Source organism: Urtica dioica, chromosome 10 (assembly GCF_054948205.1).
Source record: "Urtica dioica subsp. dioica isolate 48M chromosome 10, U.dioica_male_clone48M_v1_H2, whole genome shotgun sequence".
Taxonomy (NCBI): Eukaryota; Viridiplantae; Streptophyta; class Magnoliopsida; order Rosales; family Urticaceae; genus Urtica; species Urtica dioica.
The window spans coordinates 25,005,120-25,021,591 of record NC_142765.1 but is presented as its reverse complement, the minus strand read 5'-3'; the positions used below and the strand labels follow the sequence as shown (position 1 = coordinate 25,021,591).

The 16,472-nt window shown below is 33.5% G+C and overlaps 2 protein-coding genes across 2 annotated transcripts; one reads left to right on the top strand and one right to left on the bottom strand.

Moving 5' to 3' along the window:
• The first annotated feature begins 3,338 nt into the window (after nucleotides 1-3,338).
• Nucleotides 3,339-7,732, top strand: LOC149384418 (transducin family protein / WD-40 repeat family protein). Its single transcript, XM_089628734.1, has 6 exons — nucleotides 3,339-3,846; nucleotides 4,542-4,703; nucleotides 5,005-5,191; nucleotides 5,631-6,053; nucleotides 6,610-7,017; nucleotides 7,114-7,732. Exons 1-6 carry the CDS (start codon nucleotides 3,455-3,457, stop codon nucleotides 7,366-7,368), a joined length of 1,827 nt encoding a protein of 608 aa, XP_089484860.1. The 5' UTR covers nucleotides 3,339-3,454; the 3' UTR covers nucleotides 7,369-7,732.
• A 1,517-nt stretch (nucleotides 7,733-9,249) lies between these two features.
• Nucleotides 9,250-15,206, bottom strand: LOC149384417 (beta-glucosidase 24-like). Its single transcript, XM_089628037.1, has 14 exons — nucleotides 15,119-15,206; nucleotides 14,889-15,016; nucleotides 14,391-14,457; nucleotides 14,182-14,237; nucleotides 13,995-14,070; nucleotides 13,506-13,583; nucleotides 13,006-13,093; nucleotides 12,437-12,692; nucleotides 12,151-12,266; nucleotides 11,684-11,898; nucleotides 11,547-11,578; nucleotides 11,331-11,436; nucleotides 10,102-10,210; nucleotides 9,250-9,476 (listed from the first exon to the last, which is right to left on the bottom strand). The coding sequence occupies exons 1-14, from the start codon at nucleotides 15,204-15,206 to the stop codon at nucleotides 9,290-9,292; spliced, it is 1,602 nt and encodes a 533-aa protein (XP_089484163.1). The 3' UTR covers nucleotides 9,250-9,289.
• Between the last annotated feature and the right edge of the window lie 1,266 nt (nucleotides 15,207-16,472).

Genomic DNA, 16,472 nt, shown 5'->3' with positions numbered 1-16,472 from the left:
GACGAAGCCAAAAACTTAAATTAATGGGACTTATATGCAAAAGAAGTTTAGATTTGAATAATTTATAATTTTTAAGGTAAAATATAAATAAAAATAAAAAATTGGCAAAAAGTAATAACAAAACTCTGTGTGTGTGCACGCGCGTGTGTGTATTAATTAGATTCAAATCCAAACATGCTTCCTCAAGAAATATTTCCATTATTAGATACAATCTTTAACAGTGGTACCTAGGATAGTCTAGTGGTAATTTCACACCACTCTTGTGTGGAGGTCGTGGGTTCAATCCCACTGCAGCGAAGCTGCCTTCAAAAAAAAAAAAAAAAAATACAATCTTTAACAAATAAAGTAAAATTGATAAAGATGTATGTACTCGAGCTTGTTGGAAAGGAGGACGGGCAAGAAATAATTTTACTTCTGCCGATACAAATAGTCTTATAGGTGAGGTGTACAAAATATAAAATTGAATATACTATTGTGGATAAGATTAGTCTTGGAGGCAAGTTTTAAAACTGAAAATAAGTCTCCTTGGTATAGTCTTCAAGGGGGTGTTACGGAAATCCAAAAATGAGATCAAATAAAAAAAAAATTTGTCCATAGATTTGGCCTGTTAAATGTAAAGTCTACCTTCTTCACTTGTGAAGTCTCCTCTCATGTTATTGGCGTGAGTTAAATTCCCAAAAATATAATATATGTTTAATTGTTTGATGTAAAAAAAGGTAATATGCACCATGTAAGAAAAAATAGTAGTAAAACAATATATAAAAAAAAAAAAAAAACAAATAGTAGTAAAAAAATGTCATCCAAAAGTCATAGTCAACTACTGCCTTAATGAGCAGTTTTATAATTTTTTTAGGGAGAACATTTTTATATATTTTAAATCTTCGGGAATATTTTCCTTATCAACCTAAATATTTTGGTTATTTCAAGATTTTATTTTCTAAATGTGCTTGGAAAATCAATACGTTTGTTGGTGTATATTTTTACTGGGACAAACCACTACTCGAAAAATGACGTTTAGTGGCAGTTTTTCTATGTCACTTGTTATAGCTGAAATTTGAACAACGATTGAAGATTTCGGGTGGTTCGACCCAAGGTCGACCCAAATGATCGCACACGAGCCCGATATGCGGAACTCGAAAGTCGCGAGTGTCACTCTTCTTGTTCAAGAACGTTCTTTGTTCATCGTGGAGATCGGAAAAAAAAGCTAGAAGAGCGTAGAAGCAGTGCCTCTGATAGACGCTCCAACGTTCAACATTAGTCTGATTGTTATACTTGAGGTGATGACATCGATATTTGTAGAGAATAATTTAGGACATTTGTAACTCGATCAGAGGAAACTGTGTGTGGAGAGTTTTCGGCAGCGTTTCAAAACTCTGGAATCGAGTACAGAATGTTAAAAAAAATTACCTGGATCCCTCTAGGTGGAAATGTATTTATAGTGAGGGGGAGGATTGAAAAAAAACCTCTTGAACGGAGCGCGCAAGTACATCGCGTGGGTCCCTCTACGTTGTTCATATTTTTTTTACACTAGCAATACAAATATAGAACTTTGTATATAAATAATTTACTATTATAAAAAAAAAATATTCACGTATATTTTTTTTATACCTAATACTTATATATTTGAAAAATATTTTATTATTTTATTAGTCTAGACAAAAGTTAACTATTTTAGAAATATATATATATATATATATATATATATATATTTTGAAATATGTAAGTATTAGGTATAAAAAATAGGGTTATATTGGTGTATAGCCACGCGACTATAAAGGTTTTTGGTTTTAACCAACCTTTTGTTAATTTTATGTTAATAGTCACAACAATTTATTTACAACATGTTAAAAGACGTGAATGACCTAAAATAACACCAGCCAAATTCCCGCCCTTTATTTTCAGCCTATTAATTTAAATGGAAAACAAATATTCGGTCATAACTACTTGCACAAATTGAGGGAGGATTTTATTCGGTATTGATTTTAAATCCAGGAAATCAAGGGAAGGCTGTGGATTAACCGAATATACCCATTTGAACACGCCACTTTTCTTCATTTTGTTTACCAAAAAAAAAAAAAAGATAGGAAGCCGAGAGAAAAAAAAGAGAGGAAGACGAGGAAAAAATTGGAATCATCGGACGAACGACGAACGACTAACGAAATCAATGAGAAAAGGTATGTTTGTAGCCGATTTACTTCACAGTTAACACGATTTTCTCATAGGGGTGTGTTTGTACATGATTTTTTTTGTTTATGAGTTGTTCTTCTTCGGTATGAGGTGGTTTTTTTCGTTGAAATTAGCTTCACAATCAGGGAAAAAGAGATGACCTGCATTTCAAAATCGGAGGGAAAAAAAATAGTGTTTAGGCGCGCGCTCCCTTTCCGTGGCTCCACAGCCCCAACGCCTACATGTGGAACATCATGATTCGAGGTTGTTACATGGTCGGGATTGCAAAAGCCTGCGAGAAGGCTCCGACGCACAAGGAAGATGGATCGGTGATTTGCATGACGAGGAAAGAATATGATGATTCGTTTTTGTTCGGATGGTGTATATTCGTGTAAATACAAATCATATTTTATTCGTGTAAATACAAAGCATATTTACAGTTTATTGTACAGTATGTTCGTGTAAATACAAAGCATATTTACAATATATTCATTGTAAATACAAAATATATTTACAGTATATTCGTGCAAATAAACTAAAAAAAAATTTGGAAATATTTTGAACGTTCTAAAATTATGAATATATGGAAGATAAAATAATATCAATAAATGAAGAATATATTTACAGATTTTATCCATAATAAATTGCCACGAAAATATAAACTAATTAACTAAAGTTAACGCTGAAAACTTCCAAATACACGATAACAATAAACATGCGCTGGAAATTTTCAAAATCAGGAAAATTCAAATTTGAAAACTTCCCTATTCAGTTTCAATATTTGATTCAAATTTTTTTTAAAAAAAACTGCCTAATTAAAATAGCGACCGAATTAAATATGGGCAAATGTGTAAAACTAATTCAATTAATAAGATGCCACGTAAGCAAGATGATTATTTACGGGAAATTAACGAAAGGTTGTTTAAAATTAAATTGCTAGTGTTTAAGATATCTACGTAGCCAATTATTTGTAAAAAAAAAAAATTATATGTGAATATTTTTTTAAAATAGTAAATTATTTATATACAGAGATCTATATTAGAAATACATTAGCTGTTAACATATTCTCATAGCAATTCTGTCATGTTAATTAAAAATTAAAACACATAAGATCAAATTCAAGATGGATTGGAGTCTTGGAGATAGAAGAAGATGATAGAATATAAATAGATAATAATAATAATAATAATTCCCCGCACGGACATTTTTCCACTTCGTGCTCACCATCGCGCCCAATACGACGCCATTTTTTTTTAATTCTCTCTCTCTCTCTCTCACTAAAATCATCATGGCGGAGCTAGAGGAGACGTACGCGTGCGTTCCGTCGACGGAGCGTGGGCGGGGGATTCTGATCTCCGGGAGCCCCAAGTCGAACATGATTCTATACACCAACGGTCGGTCGGTGATGATCGTGAACCTCGAGAACCCACTCGACGTATCTGTCTACGCTGAGCACGCTTACCCGGCCACCGTGGCGAGATTCTCTCCCAACGGCGAGTGGATCGCCTCGGCTGACGTGTCCGGCACCGTGAGGATCTGGGGCAGCCGGACCGGCTACGTATTGAAGAAGGAGTTCAAGGTCCTCAATGGCCGGATCGATGATCTCCAGTGGTCGCCCGATGGGATGAGGATTGTTGCCTCTGGTGATGGCAAAGGGAAGTCCCTCGTCAGGGCTTTTATGTGAGTTTTTCTTTTTGTGATGATTTTTTTTTTTGGCTGTTGGATCGAGCGTTTCTTTTTGGAAAGGGAGGTTTTCTTTTTTATGATTTGTAATTGATTGCGTTAGGAAAGTGGAATCAGCGGCTTTTGGACCAAATTGTGTTTTTATTTTTAGTGGAAATGGTGATCATTCATAGTTATTCGTTTTTGATGCACTGTTGTGAGTGGCCTTTGGATCAGAAGTTGAGATGTACTGGAAATGGTGATCCTTAGAGACATCGCAAAATTGGTGTTCAGGTTCTTTTCTTCTGAGAAAATATATATTAAAAAAAAAAACGGTGGAATAACTGTAAATAGAGGATTAGGAGGGCTTGAGTGTTCATATGCTAATCATGTATCATTTTAAACGTGATTAGATTTTAGAACCCAGACCGTAAATGGAAGCACTTTATAATGTCTTGAGGCATTCGCAGCCTGAATCAGTATGATGGTTATGTGAATCCCAATGCATTGGCAATAAGCAGATTAATGGGACATGGTCTAGAGTGAATGTCATCTTCGTATTTGAACCAACTTTCTATTTGACGGAGCATCTTGTTTATTTTTTTATGTATCTAGTCATATTTGTTCGCGTTACATGCCACTATGCCTTTGGTTTCTATTATTTGAGTTTGTGTATACGAGTTGATGAATTTTCCATGATGTTGTAATTATAGGTGGGATACAGGAACGAATGTTGGAGAGTTTGACGGGCATTCGAAACGGGTTTTAAGCTGTGCATTTAAACCAACACGGCCATTTCGCATCGTTACATGCGGCGAGGACTTTCTGGTCAATTTTTATGAAGGACCACCCTTTAAATTTAAATCATCTCACAGGTTAGACACGAAAACTTGATGGAAGAGCTTCAGATTCAGCACATTACTTGATTAGAAATTTAGAATGTAATCTTTTTCTACTTATAGAGTTATTGTCATCCTTCAGGGGTGACGTTGAGTCATATCCCATACTCACATTTATATTTTAATCCAATGCATTTGCTAGTCTGAGGAGCTAAGACAAACTGCTGCTATGCAAAGATGGATCTATATAAATTGTTTAAACTAAGATTAGAAATGGGTTTATTGGTATAAGCATATTAGCTATCTGTTAATTTATTTATTTTTATTTTGTTTGTAGGGATCATTCGAATTTCGTCAATTGTGTAAGGTTTTCACCTGATGGAAGTAAGTTCATCAGTGTGAGCTCTGACAAGACGGGCATTCTTTATGATGCAAAGACCGGAGAGAAAATTGGGGAACTCTCCTCCGAAGATGGACATAAAGGCACTATTTACGCAGTTAGTTGGAGTTCGAATAGTAAACAGGTAACTGTGTAGTTGACTTTGAAGAATTAATGTTCATATTCATTTAAAACAGTTCGGTTAAATAGGAGGTTCTGGGTCTGATTTGCGATCATACCTATTCCTGAGGCATTGACACCAACATGGTATAAAAAAAAAACCCATAAATTATAAGTAATAAGAGTTCCGTGCTCCAATTGAAGGACTTAGATTGGTTTTCTACGGGACATCTAGATCAATTACAAAAAGAAAATCCAAGAAGACTCTTGCACATATATGCATGTGATATTAAATTATTGAATGAAGCTAGTATGGTAGGCTTACTTACTAAGTAGTAAGTTTTTAATTATGTAACTTGGCATACCTAAGAGTTGCTGGAGTAAACTTTATTTTTTATTTGTATCTAAATTATTGATATTTCCTCCTATCTTTATTGCACTTATGGGCTTGGTTAAATCTGTAGGTGCTGACAGTGTCTGCTGACAAATCTGCAAAATTATGGGATATCTCAGAGGACGGAAATGGAAAAGTGAAAAGCACTTTGACTCCTCCGGGCTCAGGGGGTATAGATGACATGCTTGTTGGCTGTCTATGGCAAAACACTTATCTTGTCACGGTTTCTCTTGGAGGGACGATTAGTATATTCTCAGAAAGTGATCTTGATAAATCCCCGTTGTGCCTGTCTGGCCACATGAAGAACATTGCTTCATTGTCTGTTTTGAAAAGTAACCCAAAAGTGGTATTGTCCTGTAGTTATGATGGTCTTATAGTGAAATGGGTTCAAGGCGTTGGATATAGTGGAAAACTGCAGAGGAAGGAGAATTCTCAAATAAAGTGTTTTGCTGCTTCTGATGAGGAGATTATTACTTCTAGCTTTGACAATAAGGTGCCTGACCTGACTTATGTCCTTAATTTGAAACGCTGTTCTTTTTATTTATCTTGCATGTTCTTAATTGTATAAAAAACAAAAATTGCAATCTAATTTGCGTAACCCTTGTCTTGTGTTTGTCCAAAAATCCTGAAATGGCCAAGTTGCATAAAAAGAGTCAAGCAGGTTACCTATGCTTTTCATGGTTGCATTATGGTTTTATTTATATTTCCCTCTAAAATTTCACTTCCATTGCTGTGAAGAAGTTGTTTGCAATTTACATACAGAATAAGTTTCCTCATTCATTGAGACTCTTCTTTAAAATTTCTTTGCTGAACAGCAATAGTATAATCAGCAAACGATGAAGAATATGTGTACCAACCCTTGTGTCTTCTTTGGGTTTTTCTAAAGAACGTCTTCTTGAGTACCCAACTTCTTTCGCACGTATTTCCCTTTAGCTAGTAAAACGTAGAAATGTATCTTCCTTCGAAACAGAGGATGCGAAGATTGTAATGGATTTGATATTTTCAATATTTCTGATTTGCTTCCTTTTTATTTTAATAATGGAAACCAGGTATGGCGTGTTCGTGTGATTGGCGATCAATGTGTGGATGCCGATTCAGTCGATGTTGGAAGTCAACCAAAGGATTTGAGCCATGCCCTTCTCTGCCCCGAGCTTGTATTGGTCCCAACTGAGTCCGGAGTTGTCATTCTCCGTGGAACAAAAGTCGTGTCAACCATGACCCTTGGATTTGCAGCAACAGCATCTGCAATTTCACCAGACGGAAGTGAAGCCATTATCGGGGGACAAGACGGTAAATTACACGTGTACTCCGTCAGCGGCGATACGCTTGAAGAGGAAGCGGTCCTCGAGAAACACCGTGGTGCTATCACCGTCATACGCTACTCTCCCGATGTATCGATGATCGCATCCGCCGATGCGAACCGTGAAGCTGTTGTATGGGATCGTAGCTCCAGAGAGGTAATCATTCTTCAGCTTTTTTTTTTTTTTTTTTTTTTCGTACGAATTTGGTACGGTTGATTTGGTAGAAGGTTTTTGAAGCGGTCTGTTTTTCAGGTGAAGTTGAAGAACATGGTGTACCACACGGCACGGATAAATTGTCTCGCTTGGTCACCTGACAATACTATGGTTGCGACTGGGTCGCTAGACACCTGTGTGATCGTCTATCAAGTTGATAAACCGGCTTCGAGCCGTGAAACTATTAAAGGAGCTCACTTAGGCGGCGTCTATGGATTAGCCTTCACCGATGAGCGTACCGTTGTGAGCTCCGGCGAGGATGCTTGTGTCCGTGTTTGGAGGGTAACAATGTAGTAACGGGAAAAGGTCAGGCACGAGAAAGTTGATTTCCATGACGTTCATCAGTTTCGGGGTTTTTTTTTAATCACAAACTTTCCTCTCATTGGTGTATTGTCATATGATGAGTGTATTTATAGTCTGTGTTTTGTCCTCTGATTATGCAAATAGAAACGGCATAATCGCAGTGGCTTTATGGCATAGCAATGTTGAAGTTGAAAACGGATTGTTCGTAGGTATGGAAACCCAATCCTGAAGGGCTTTGGGTGAGTGTTGGAGCGGTAATTCCTTTCCTTTGAGCTCTGGAAACAGTGGCTTTAGGAAATGTATTCAGATATATCCTGGTTTTATTTGTTTCGTGTGTATTGTGATTTGGTTTCTACTTGTAAATCTTTTTGATGCTTGTTATTTTTGAGGAAAACTAAATTTTCTTCCTGTACTTAATCTCTCGAGAGCTTTCTGGCCTTTAATTCTACTCTGTGATATTACGATTATATTCATTAGATCCTAAAATATGATTAGCTTAAACACTTCCAGATTTAACGCTAACTGGTGTTTAGGTTCCAAGTTATTTGAATAGATTAGATATTTAAAACCTCAGGTCTTACTGGCCCGTAATCATTCTACTCGAGATTTCGTTTGCTACGTGTATAAAATTTGTTGCAAAAACATGAAGTACATGCGCGTGTAACCTGGATGATCTAATTAGCCATAATTTTTAGTGGTATTTGCATCTTATGTCACAAATTGGCAATCCAATTGCAAATAAGTCACACGTAAAAATTTTAGAAAGTTTTAGAGGAAGATGAAATGATTTTTAATGAGGTATTGTAAAAATTCAGAAGACATAGAGTAACTAATAGAAAGATTAAATGATGAAAGAGAGTAATTTGAAATTTGCACATGTGACACGAATGTAAATACGTGACACAAATGCAATTTTGACAACTTTGTGACACAAATGCAAAAACCCGACGAATTTGTGACATTGACGCAAATTTCCTTAATTTTTAGGGGAGTGAAAATGATGACGTAAAGTTGAGCCCATGTCAATTCTACATCGCGTTTGAAAGTCAATGAAGTTTGAAAGGAAAAAGTGTTTCGTTGTAGTTCGTGTGAAATATGAAATTTTGCACGTGTTAATTTCCTTAGATTATTTATTTATTTATTTATTTTTTTCAGATTAAGGAAATGAAGCCTTGTTTTAGAAAGTACCAAGTAATTTTTCTTACCGACTTATTTTTCTTACAGATGCCTTGATGTTTTTAAATAATTGGTAGAAAACTGCGTAAGATGTGATTGTTTACTAAAAACGTTTTTCACAAATGAAAAATGAGATAAAGTAAATAAGGTTTATATCACAATATAACATTTTCTACTTTGTACCAAAATTTAATAAGTCTATTTTCATTCAAAAGTATGAATACCAATTTTGTGTACGTACGTTTTTAGCCATTTTCTTCTCCATTTCTCTCTCTTTCTCGATTTTTTGTTTTTGAGTTGATGAACCCTCGTAGCGTTCACTGTCGCTCTCATAGAACCGTTTGAAATTTTTGTTTTTGTTTTTTTTCATTTGAAGAATCTGATAATTTGTTTGAAGATTTAATGATATTTTGTCAATTTATTGACATAGATGTCAACAAATCTATAAAGTTTTTGAGAAGTTTGAAGATTCCATGGGTCTGTTAAATATTTATTAATATTCAGAAAATTTATAATCTTCAAGAAATGACAATAAAAAAAAAAATAGTTGAAACTGCTACAGAGGTGTTACACTGTCAGTAGTTTAAACATAAATTACAACTTACAAAATATCTGGATACTTTTATTCTATTATAGCATTAATCCAAATCAGTATCCTTTTAGATATACGGAAAGTGAATGAAATAAGATGTTGATATGGTGAGCCTAATGAACCAAGATCCGAATTCCCAAGTCATCAACAAATGTGCGGGTTTTTACCGCTGAGAAAAACGGGGAACCACTTTGCTGACATTTTGGGAATGCGCTTCAGATTGTCTTCGTAATTGATGAAGTAAAGTCCGAACCTTGAAGTGTACCCGTCTCCATATTCGAAGTCATCAAACAACGACCATGCGAAATAGCCTTTTACATTCACCCCATTTCTACAAGGTAACAAACATTTGTATATATTAGTGTCTTAGAAACTCATTCGAAATTGTTACTAATTTAGCCAAAAAATTCAGTTAAATAAATATATGTATATATTCAGATGAGTCATTCTAACATCATATTAATTCTATTCTATTTAATCCCGTCTGATATAGATTTGGCCAATTATTATAATTGGTGATGTAGCTAAATAGTTAATTTAAAGTTATGAATTTGCAAAATAGTCAAAGTTTATCTTAATTTAGTGAAATAGCCAAAATGTACAGCAATATGATTTAAAAAAAAAAAATTGACTTCAAGATTAATTTTTTTGAAAGTGATAAATTGCTTATAATAATCGTCAAAAAATTTAATCCTGATTGTAAAAAAAAATTGGAAAACGTAAGTTTGACTACGTTGCTGAAAAGTTGAAACTTTGACTATTTTGCTAATCAATAAGTTTCAAATAGCTATTTTATACAATTTTTCCAATAATAAATCATAGCGCTTATTTAGGGTTTAGGGTTGGATTCGGATGGAGTCTTGGATTGTTCTTACTACCTTCGTCGACCTTAAAAACTATTTTGTGTACATTTTTACGGACAATATATAATATATTTAAGGTCGTGATTTTCTTACTTTATTGCAAGGTTGATCATGTATAGATGGCGAAGAGTGTTTACGATTCTGTGCGTGTCCTTCAAAGATTGCGCGAGGTGGGCGCTTCCAGTGTTGAGCTCACTAATTCCTGTTTTGCACAAAGTACTTGGGCGTTAAAATCATAAAGGAATTGGTACAAGAAACTAAAGTTAGCTAATTGGAAGAAGCATAATAAGTTTATGCTTTGATCTTCACTCTACAGAAATAAGAGTGACCCACGTTTGAACTGTTGGTTTAGGGCTACTCTCAATTGGGTTGGATCGTTCGTGGATTAACCATCCCGACTCTCTCCTTCACAGGTTTTGTACCGACTTGACTCTTTTCAAAATGGTCGGGCCGAATCGGGATTGTTGAAAGGCATGGGCATATAGGCCTTCAAGCCCTGTCCGAGTCCTCAAAAAATCCAAACTCAGGCCCGGCTCGGGTCCTAAAAAAAATCCCAACCCATGCTTGGCTTGGTCCTAATTAAGTTTGGTTATCGCTCAATCATTTTTAAATAAAATTTATATTTTATTATTGTTTAATATTTATATTTTTTATATACAAAAAGTGTTTTTGACACATTAATAAATTTTATTCTTAATGAAATAAAATATTATTGACTAAATTTTTGTTTTTTTTTTATTTATTTAAAGGGTATTGTTTTGAATTTAAAAAAATCTTTAATTTTTTTTAATGATTATAGTTTGAGTTTTTTAGGCCCTTTAATATTAAGCTCGGGCCCGGCCTTGGTGAAGGGTTGGGTCAGGCTCGGGCCCGAGTCTCTTTTGGGCTTGGAAAAAAGGGCGAGGCCCGATCGGCCCCGCCCTTAAGGCTAAGGGTTCGATTAAGAAATAATTACTAATCATTATTCCAAAAATTTGGATGATCCCAAAAAATAATCACTAGTATTTGAATTCTCTTATTTCGAATGATTCTCCTCTTATTAGAGGCATCTAGCATTAAGTCCTATTAATTCTAATTATAGAATGACTTTAGTCGTTTAATTAATTTGCTAGCAATTTAGAGAAGCGATTGTCACAGGAGAGCGAACAATGTCTAAGATTCTATTGAAGTTGCTTTAGATATGAATATTACACAATTTTCCGTTCACAAAGTTTTTGATAGAAATATTGAAGTTCGTGTATCATATATCTTTCCTTTTTTTTAAAAACAATTGAAATGATTTAATCCTTAATATTCGATTCGTGAGAATTAGAGAGACTCACCATTCTCAGTTATGTAGATTTTAGGGCTTTGGTAATTTTTCTTCATGAACAATAAAAGTTTCTGCAATCCTTCGGGATAAATGTAGATAAATTGGCTTCCTGTGGCCTGAAATTCCAAACATTAATGAGAAAAAAAAAAAAAAAAATTCCTTAGCAACAATGCTATATATTGATTACTAAAATTCCGAAGGATTAATTGCGTTTTTGCTTCATTACCTTAGGACCAATAAGAATTCCATTTCTTTCAACTGCGCGCAAAATCTCAAAATTAGTAAATAATATCTTCATATAACTCAGAATCAAAAGCATTAATTCCAGAGAAAAAAAGACGAAAAAAAAGTAAGAGAACGTACATTCTTCTGATGCTAAAGGGTCTGTGGTGTAGCGAGGTTTTTGCCCCGTAAAATTTGATGATTTTCCGAACCTTGACGTGTAGTAGTTCACACCGATGAAATCGAAAGACCCTTTCATCAATTTCTTCTCTTCACTCGTGAACCTTGGCAATCTCTCTTTCACATAATCTTTCATGCTCTTTGGATAATCACCAAACACTAGTGGCTCCATGAACCTAGTATAAATAAATTTAGCATCCATATAATTAAGGAACATTTGTTACATTTATCACGGTAACAAATTTAACTAAGTAATCTATAGGGTAGGGTGTTTCATCAAGCATATTATATGATTTTTTTTTTATATATATAATAACTTATAACTTAAATTACCATATTTGCTTTCTAATTTGGTAAAATTTGACCATACAACAAAGCTAAATTAAGACACTGAATAGCTTTAATGCCAAGGTTATTAATTCACTGACCATCCTACTTGAAAGTCCATTAGTCTTTTTGCGGCGGCTTGATCTTTAACGGAATTCGAGTATGGCTCAAAATATTTTCCGACATTGCAAAGTCCGATTTCTCCTCCTTGTTTTACCTAGAAAATTTATACAAACAAAACAAGCTTTTTTATATTTGAAACTAAATATAGGAAAAAAAAAATTGAAACTCAAGGCACCCCAATATTAATTAAACCCTTAGTTTAATTTGGTGTAGTATTGGAGATGGATCATATGATAGTATATAGAGGAAATACGATAATCTCACCGCGAAATTGTCTTTGTAAAGCTTAACAGCGGTAGCGTGGGAAAGAAGAATGTTGTGTGCGACAATGTAAGGCTCGGTGGAGGGGTCACCGATTCGGCATTTTCCAGTGATACGCGTTAAACACCTTCCCGGGGGTGCGACCCCTAGATCAAACCCCATTTGAGCCATAATTAGAGGCTCGTTGATTGTTATCCAACTCTTCACTCTATCCCCAAATTCTTCGAAACAAACACGGCTAAAGTCCTTGAAGTCGTCTCTAAATAAATGTGAAAAAAAAGTAGGGATGAAATTTAGCAATGGTTTCACTCAGTGACGGAGCCAGAAAAGCCCATCAGGGGGGGCTAATTTGAAAAAAAAAATTCAGGGGGGCTTGATTGTAAAAAATTTATAAAAATTGGGCCAAAAGTATAAATTTTCAAGAGAAAAAAATGTAATTTTTTTTAAAATGGGCAAAAAGTGCAAAAAAAAAAAAATTGAGGGGGGGCCTTAGCTGGCTCCGTCACTGGTTTCACTAGTTTGTACAATTTGTGGATGTTACTCCTTAGAAAAGGTTTATAAAATATGCTTACACTATTTTCCGGCTCAGAAATCCTTTGTATTTGTCTTCCAAAGCTTGTGGAGAGTCAAAGTGTAGTAGTGTCACAAAAGGTTTAATTCCTTCATAAAAGATAAGACAAAATAATGATAAATTATAAAGAAAAAATGAGTGTATTTAACTAATTATGAAGAATGTTATCAACTGATTTTTTTAATGAATATTGCAGTTATTTTTTTTTATAATTTTTTTTCAAGTATTATAGCTGAATAGCCATCTAAAACATAAATTTGACAAATCCAAAGTTGCGCATTTATATGACATGAAGCCAATATTAGCTAAGAAAATTCTTCATGCACTTGAAATTCAGTAAGTAATTATCACTCTAAAATTTCCATTAGTAAAACATAATCTTGTACAGTTTTTTAGCACGACTATGTAGTGATATACTCTTTATGCCATATCATGTTGTTAATTTTGTAGCTAGATATTTTTTAGACAGTTTTGCATAATGTAATTTGGAGAGATTAATACCATTATGGAGTAGTTCGTTGATGAGCCTGTTGTAGTGATCGATAGCCTTCCGATTTACTCCGCCGCTCAAAGATCCACCTATGAATGAGTTAACATTTTTTTAGTTTCTTTTACAATTACTTGGAAGAAAAAAAATCTAAGTATTAAGTATTTATAACATTTGGATTTTTTTAAAACAAAACATACTGAACATTAAGTATCCATAGAAAGAGAAAAAAAAAAAGGGTAATGTAGCAAAGTAGCCAACTTAAACGTTAGAAATTGCTAAATAGCCAAGGTTTAGTAAATATTAGGTAAATAGTCAATTTTATATATTTACAAACGTAAATATTAAGTAAATAGTTACTGCCATTTTAAGCTACGTCATCATTTATGGCTATTTACCTAATATTTATCAAACCTTGGTTATTTAGCAATATCAAACGTTTAAGTTGGCTATTTTTCTAATTTTTGGAAAGAAAAAAAAGTTATATATTAAGTAGAACTTACTAGGGAGAATTCTGGTCCAAGGTATGGAAAATCGGTAAGAATTAACTCCAAGCTCCTTCAAGGCTTTAATATCAGCCTGCAATAATATAGGTAGATATAAAAAAACTCCAAAATAATTGAATTTGAAATTTGGATCCCAGTTACATTTCGGATAGTTATAAAGTAAATTCTAAATATGTGTGCTCACCATATACCGGTTGTATGAATCAAGGGCATTCAAATTCAACCCATCCTTAGTCTTCCCTGGAAAAAGAAAAGAACAAATTTAATTTAGAATAGAAGAATCTTAGCAGAAAATATACTAAAACAGTCAATTAAAATTTCTACATAGATATTAATTTTTTTTTATTTTTTATCACATAACAACTTTGCGGTTGTAAATATTTGAGATTGCACCTGGGGTATCAATAAACTGGTCCCAAACACTTTTTCCTTTTCCGTCTTGCGCTACAGCTCCTTCAATCTGAAAATTAATTCAACTGTTAAAAAAAAAAAAAAAAAAACCAGTATGCAAAAGAATAAACTTCAACAATTACAACCCAATTGAATATTTCCATTTCTTGTGTGCCACTAAACTTCTAAAATGCCATTTTACAGCCATATGAAACGGAAATAATCGTGACAAGTCGCGGCTAGTTAGCCGCGACATAACGACAATCGTGTCTTTTTCACATTTTTAGAACAAAAAAATCATTTGATAACGCTCATTAATTCTTTTTAATTATTTCAGATTTAAATTTGGTACGTCAAACCCCAAATTAAAATTATTATAGCACAAAAGTCACGATCATATTGAATATTCAATAAAACCGAAGAAATAAAATATATTTATTCAATTAAACATATAATCAAGTGTTCATAGCAATAAAAATGTAATATTTTTTTTTAATTTACCTGTACAGCAGCGGTCGCAGCCCCGAACAAAAAATCACAAGGGAAGTCGGATCTCTTGACGTTTAGCTGTTCGCGTTTCGGTTCCTTTGCCAACGCTTCTTTCAGATCCAATTCGAATGTTGCTGTAGCTGCAAAAAATCAAATAAAAATAATATTGTTCATTACAAGGTACAACAATTCATGTACAGAAAATAACAAATGGTATATATCATTAAAAAGGGGAAACTAACCAATATTTTCTTGTATGAACAAGCAACCAGAAATCAAAGCGATTGTATATGTCACCTTTAGGATCCTTAACAAAGCTAAGGAATCCATGGGAATTAATTTCTGCTTATAGACGCATAAAAAATGTTTTAAGAAAATTTAATATATAGATAATGTAGCGAGTCTATATAATTCGCTCTGGTTTCTTGGTCAACTGAGATGCGATCGAGCTAATACGGTTTCTATATGAGTGGTTCACAAGTGGAACCACATTGTATATTATTTTTTTACAGGTACTAAACCTAATATCACATCCTTCCTAGGAAGGAAAAAAAACAGAAAAACAAAGAAACGAAACAACAGCACGAAAGGAAGAACAAAAAAAAAACTAGGCTAAAGGTTACAAAAACCATCCGATCTACCACATTTTTATTTTTATTGTTGTTGTTTTAATGGTCTTTCTAACATGTCTAAAAGTAGCTATGACTTTCTTTTCAGTGTAACGAGAAAAAGTAGGATCCGTCAAATTTTTAAAATTAGGAGTTGTTCTTGTCACCCACATATGATTTAAGAATATTTAATCAACCCAAAATTAAATTGACACAATATAAAATCAATATTGATAAACTCTGTTTTTCACTCATATTTCATTCAGAAAATATAGTGTATATGGTATAGCAACTTGTTGTGATAGTGCATAACATAATAGATGTATGCATGTAAATGTATAAAATAACAGGCATTTATTATAATTGTTTTTATCGACTTCCAATCTCATTTAGAACAAACGAGTGATAGCATTTTGTGTTTTTCTTTGAGTTTGAGTTTATGTATCATTCAAATCATTATAAATGTGTTTGAAACACATTTTTAGTGTTTGAAGTGTTACGACTTATGAGTACATTAATTATGATAATAACAACTTAATTATTATAAATTGACTAATTTTTCTGAGAGTTAATTGTGAGTGTATTAAGAGTACTTTAGCAAACTAGCTATTTTTAAGGATCCATTAGATATATAATCATATTTACAGTTTCATGTTGCTATATAGTCAACGTTTCGTAAATCTTAGCAAAATATTCACGTCCATGTATTTACACGTATAAATTGATGTAAATACTCCACTCTTTTATTTCAATAAAAGGGTAAATCTGAAATGTCACGTCATCTTTACGGTTGTTTACCTAATATTATGAAATGTTTATTATATAACAATACCAAACATTTTAGTTGGCTAATTACCTATTCTTTTGTATTTTTAAACGTTAAAACTTCAATATACCTAACGTTTTGAAAGTTTTAATTAAGAAGCCATGACATGTTAGCTTTTACCCAAAATAAACTTATTTGTTTATTTTCATAAATTAAAAAAAA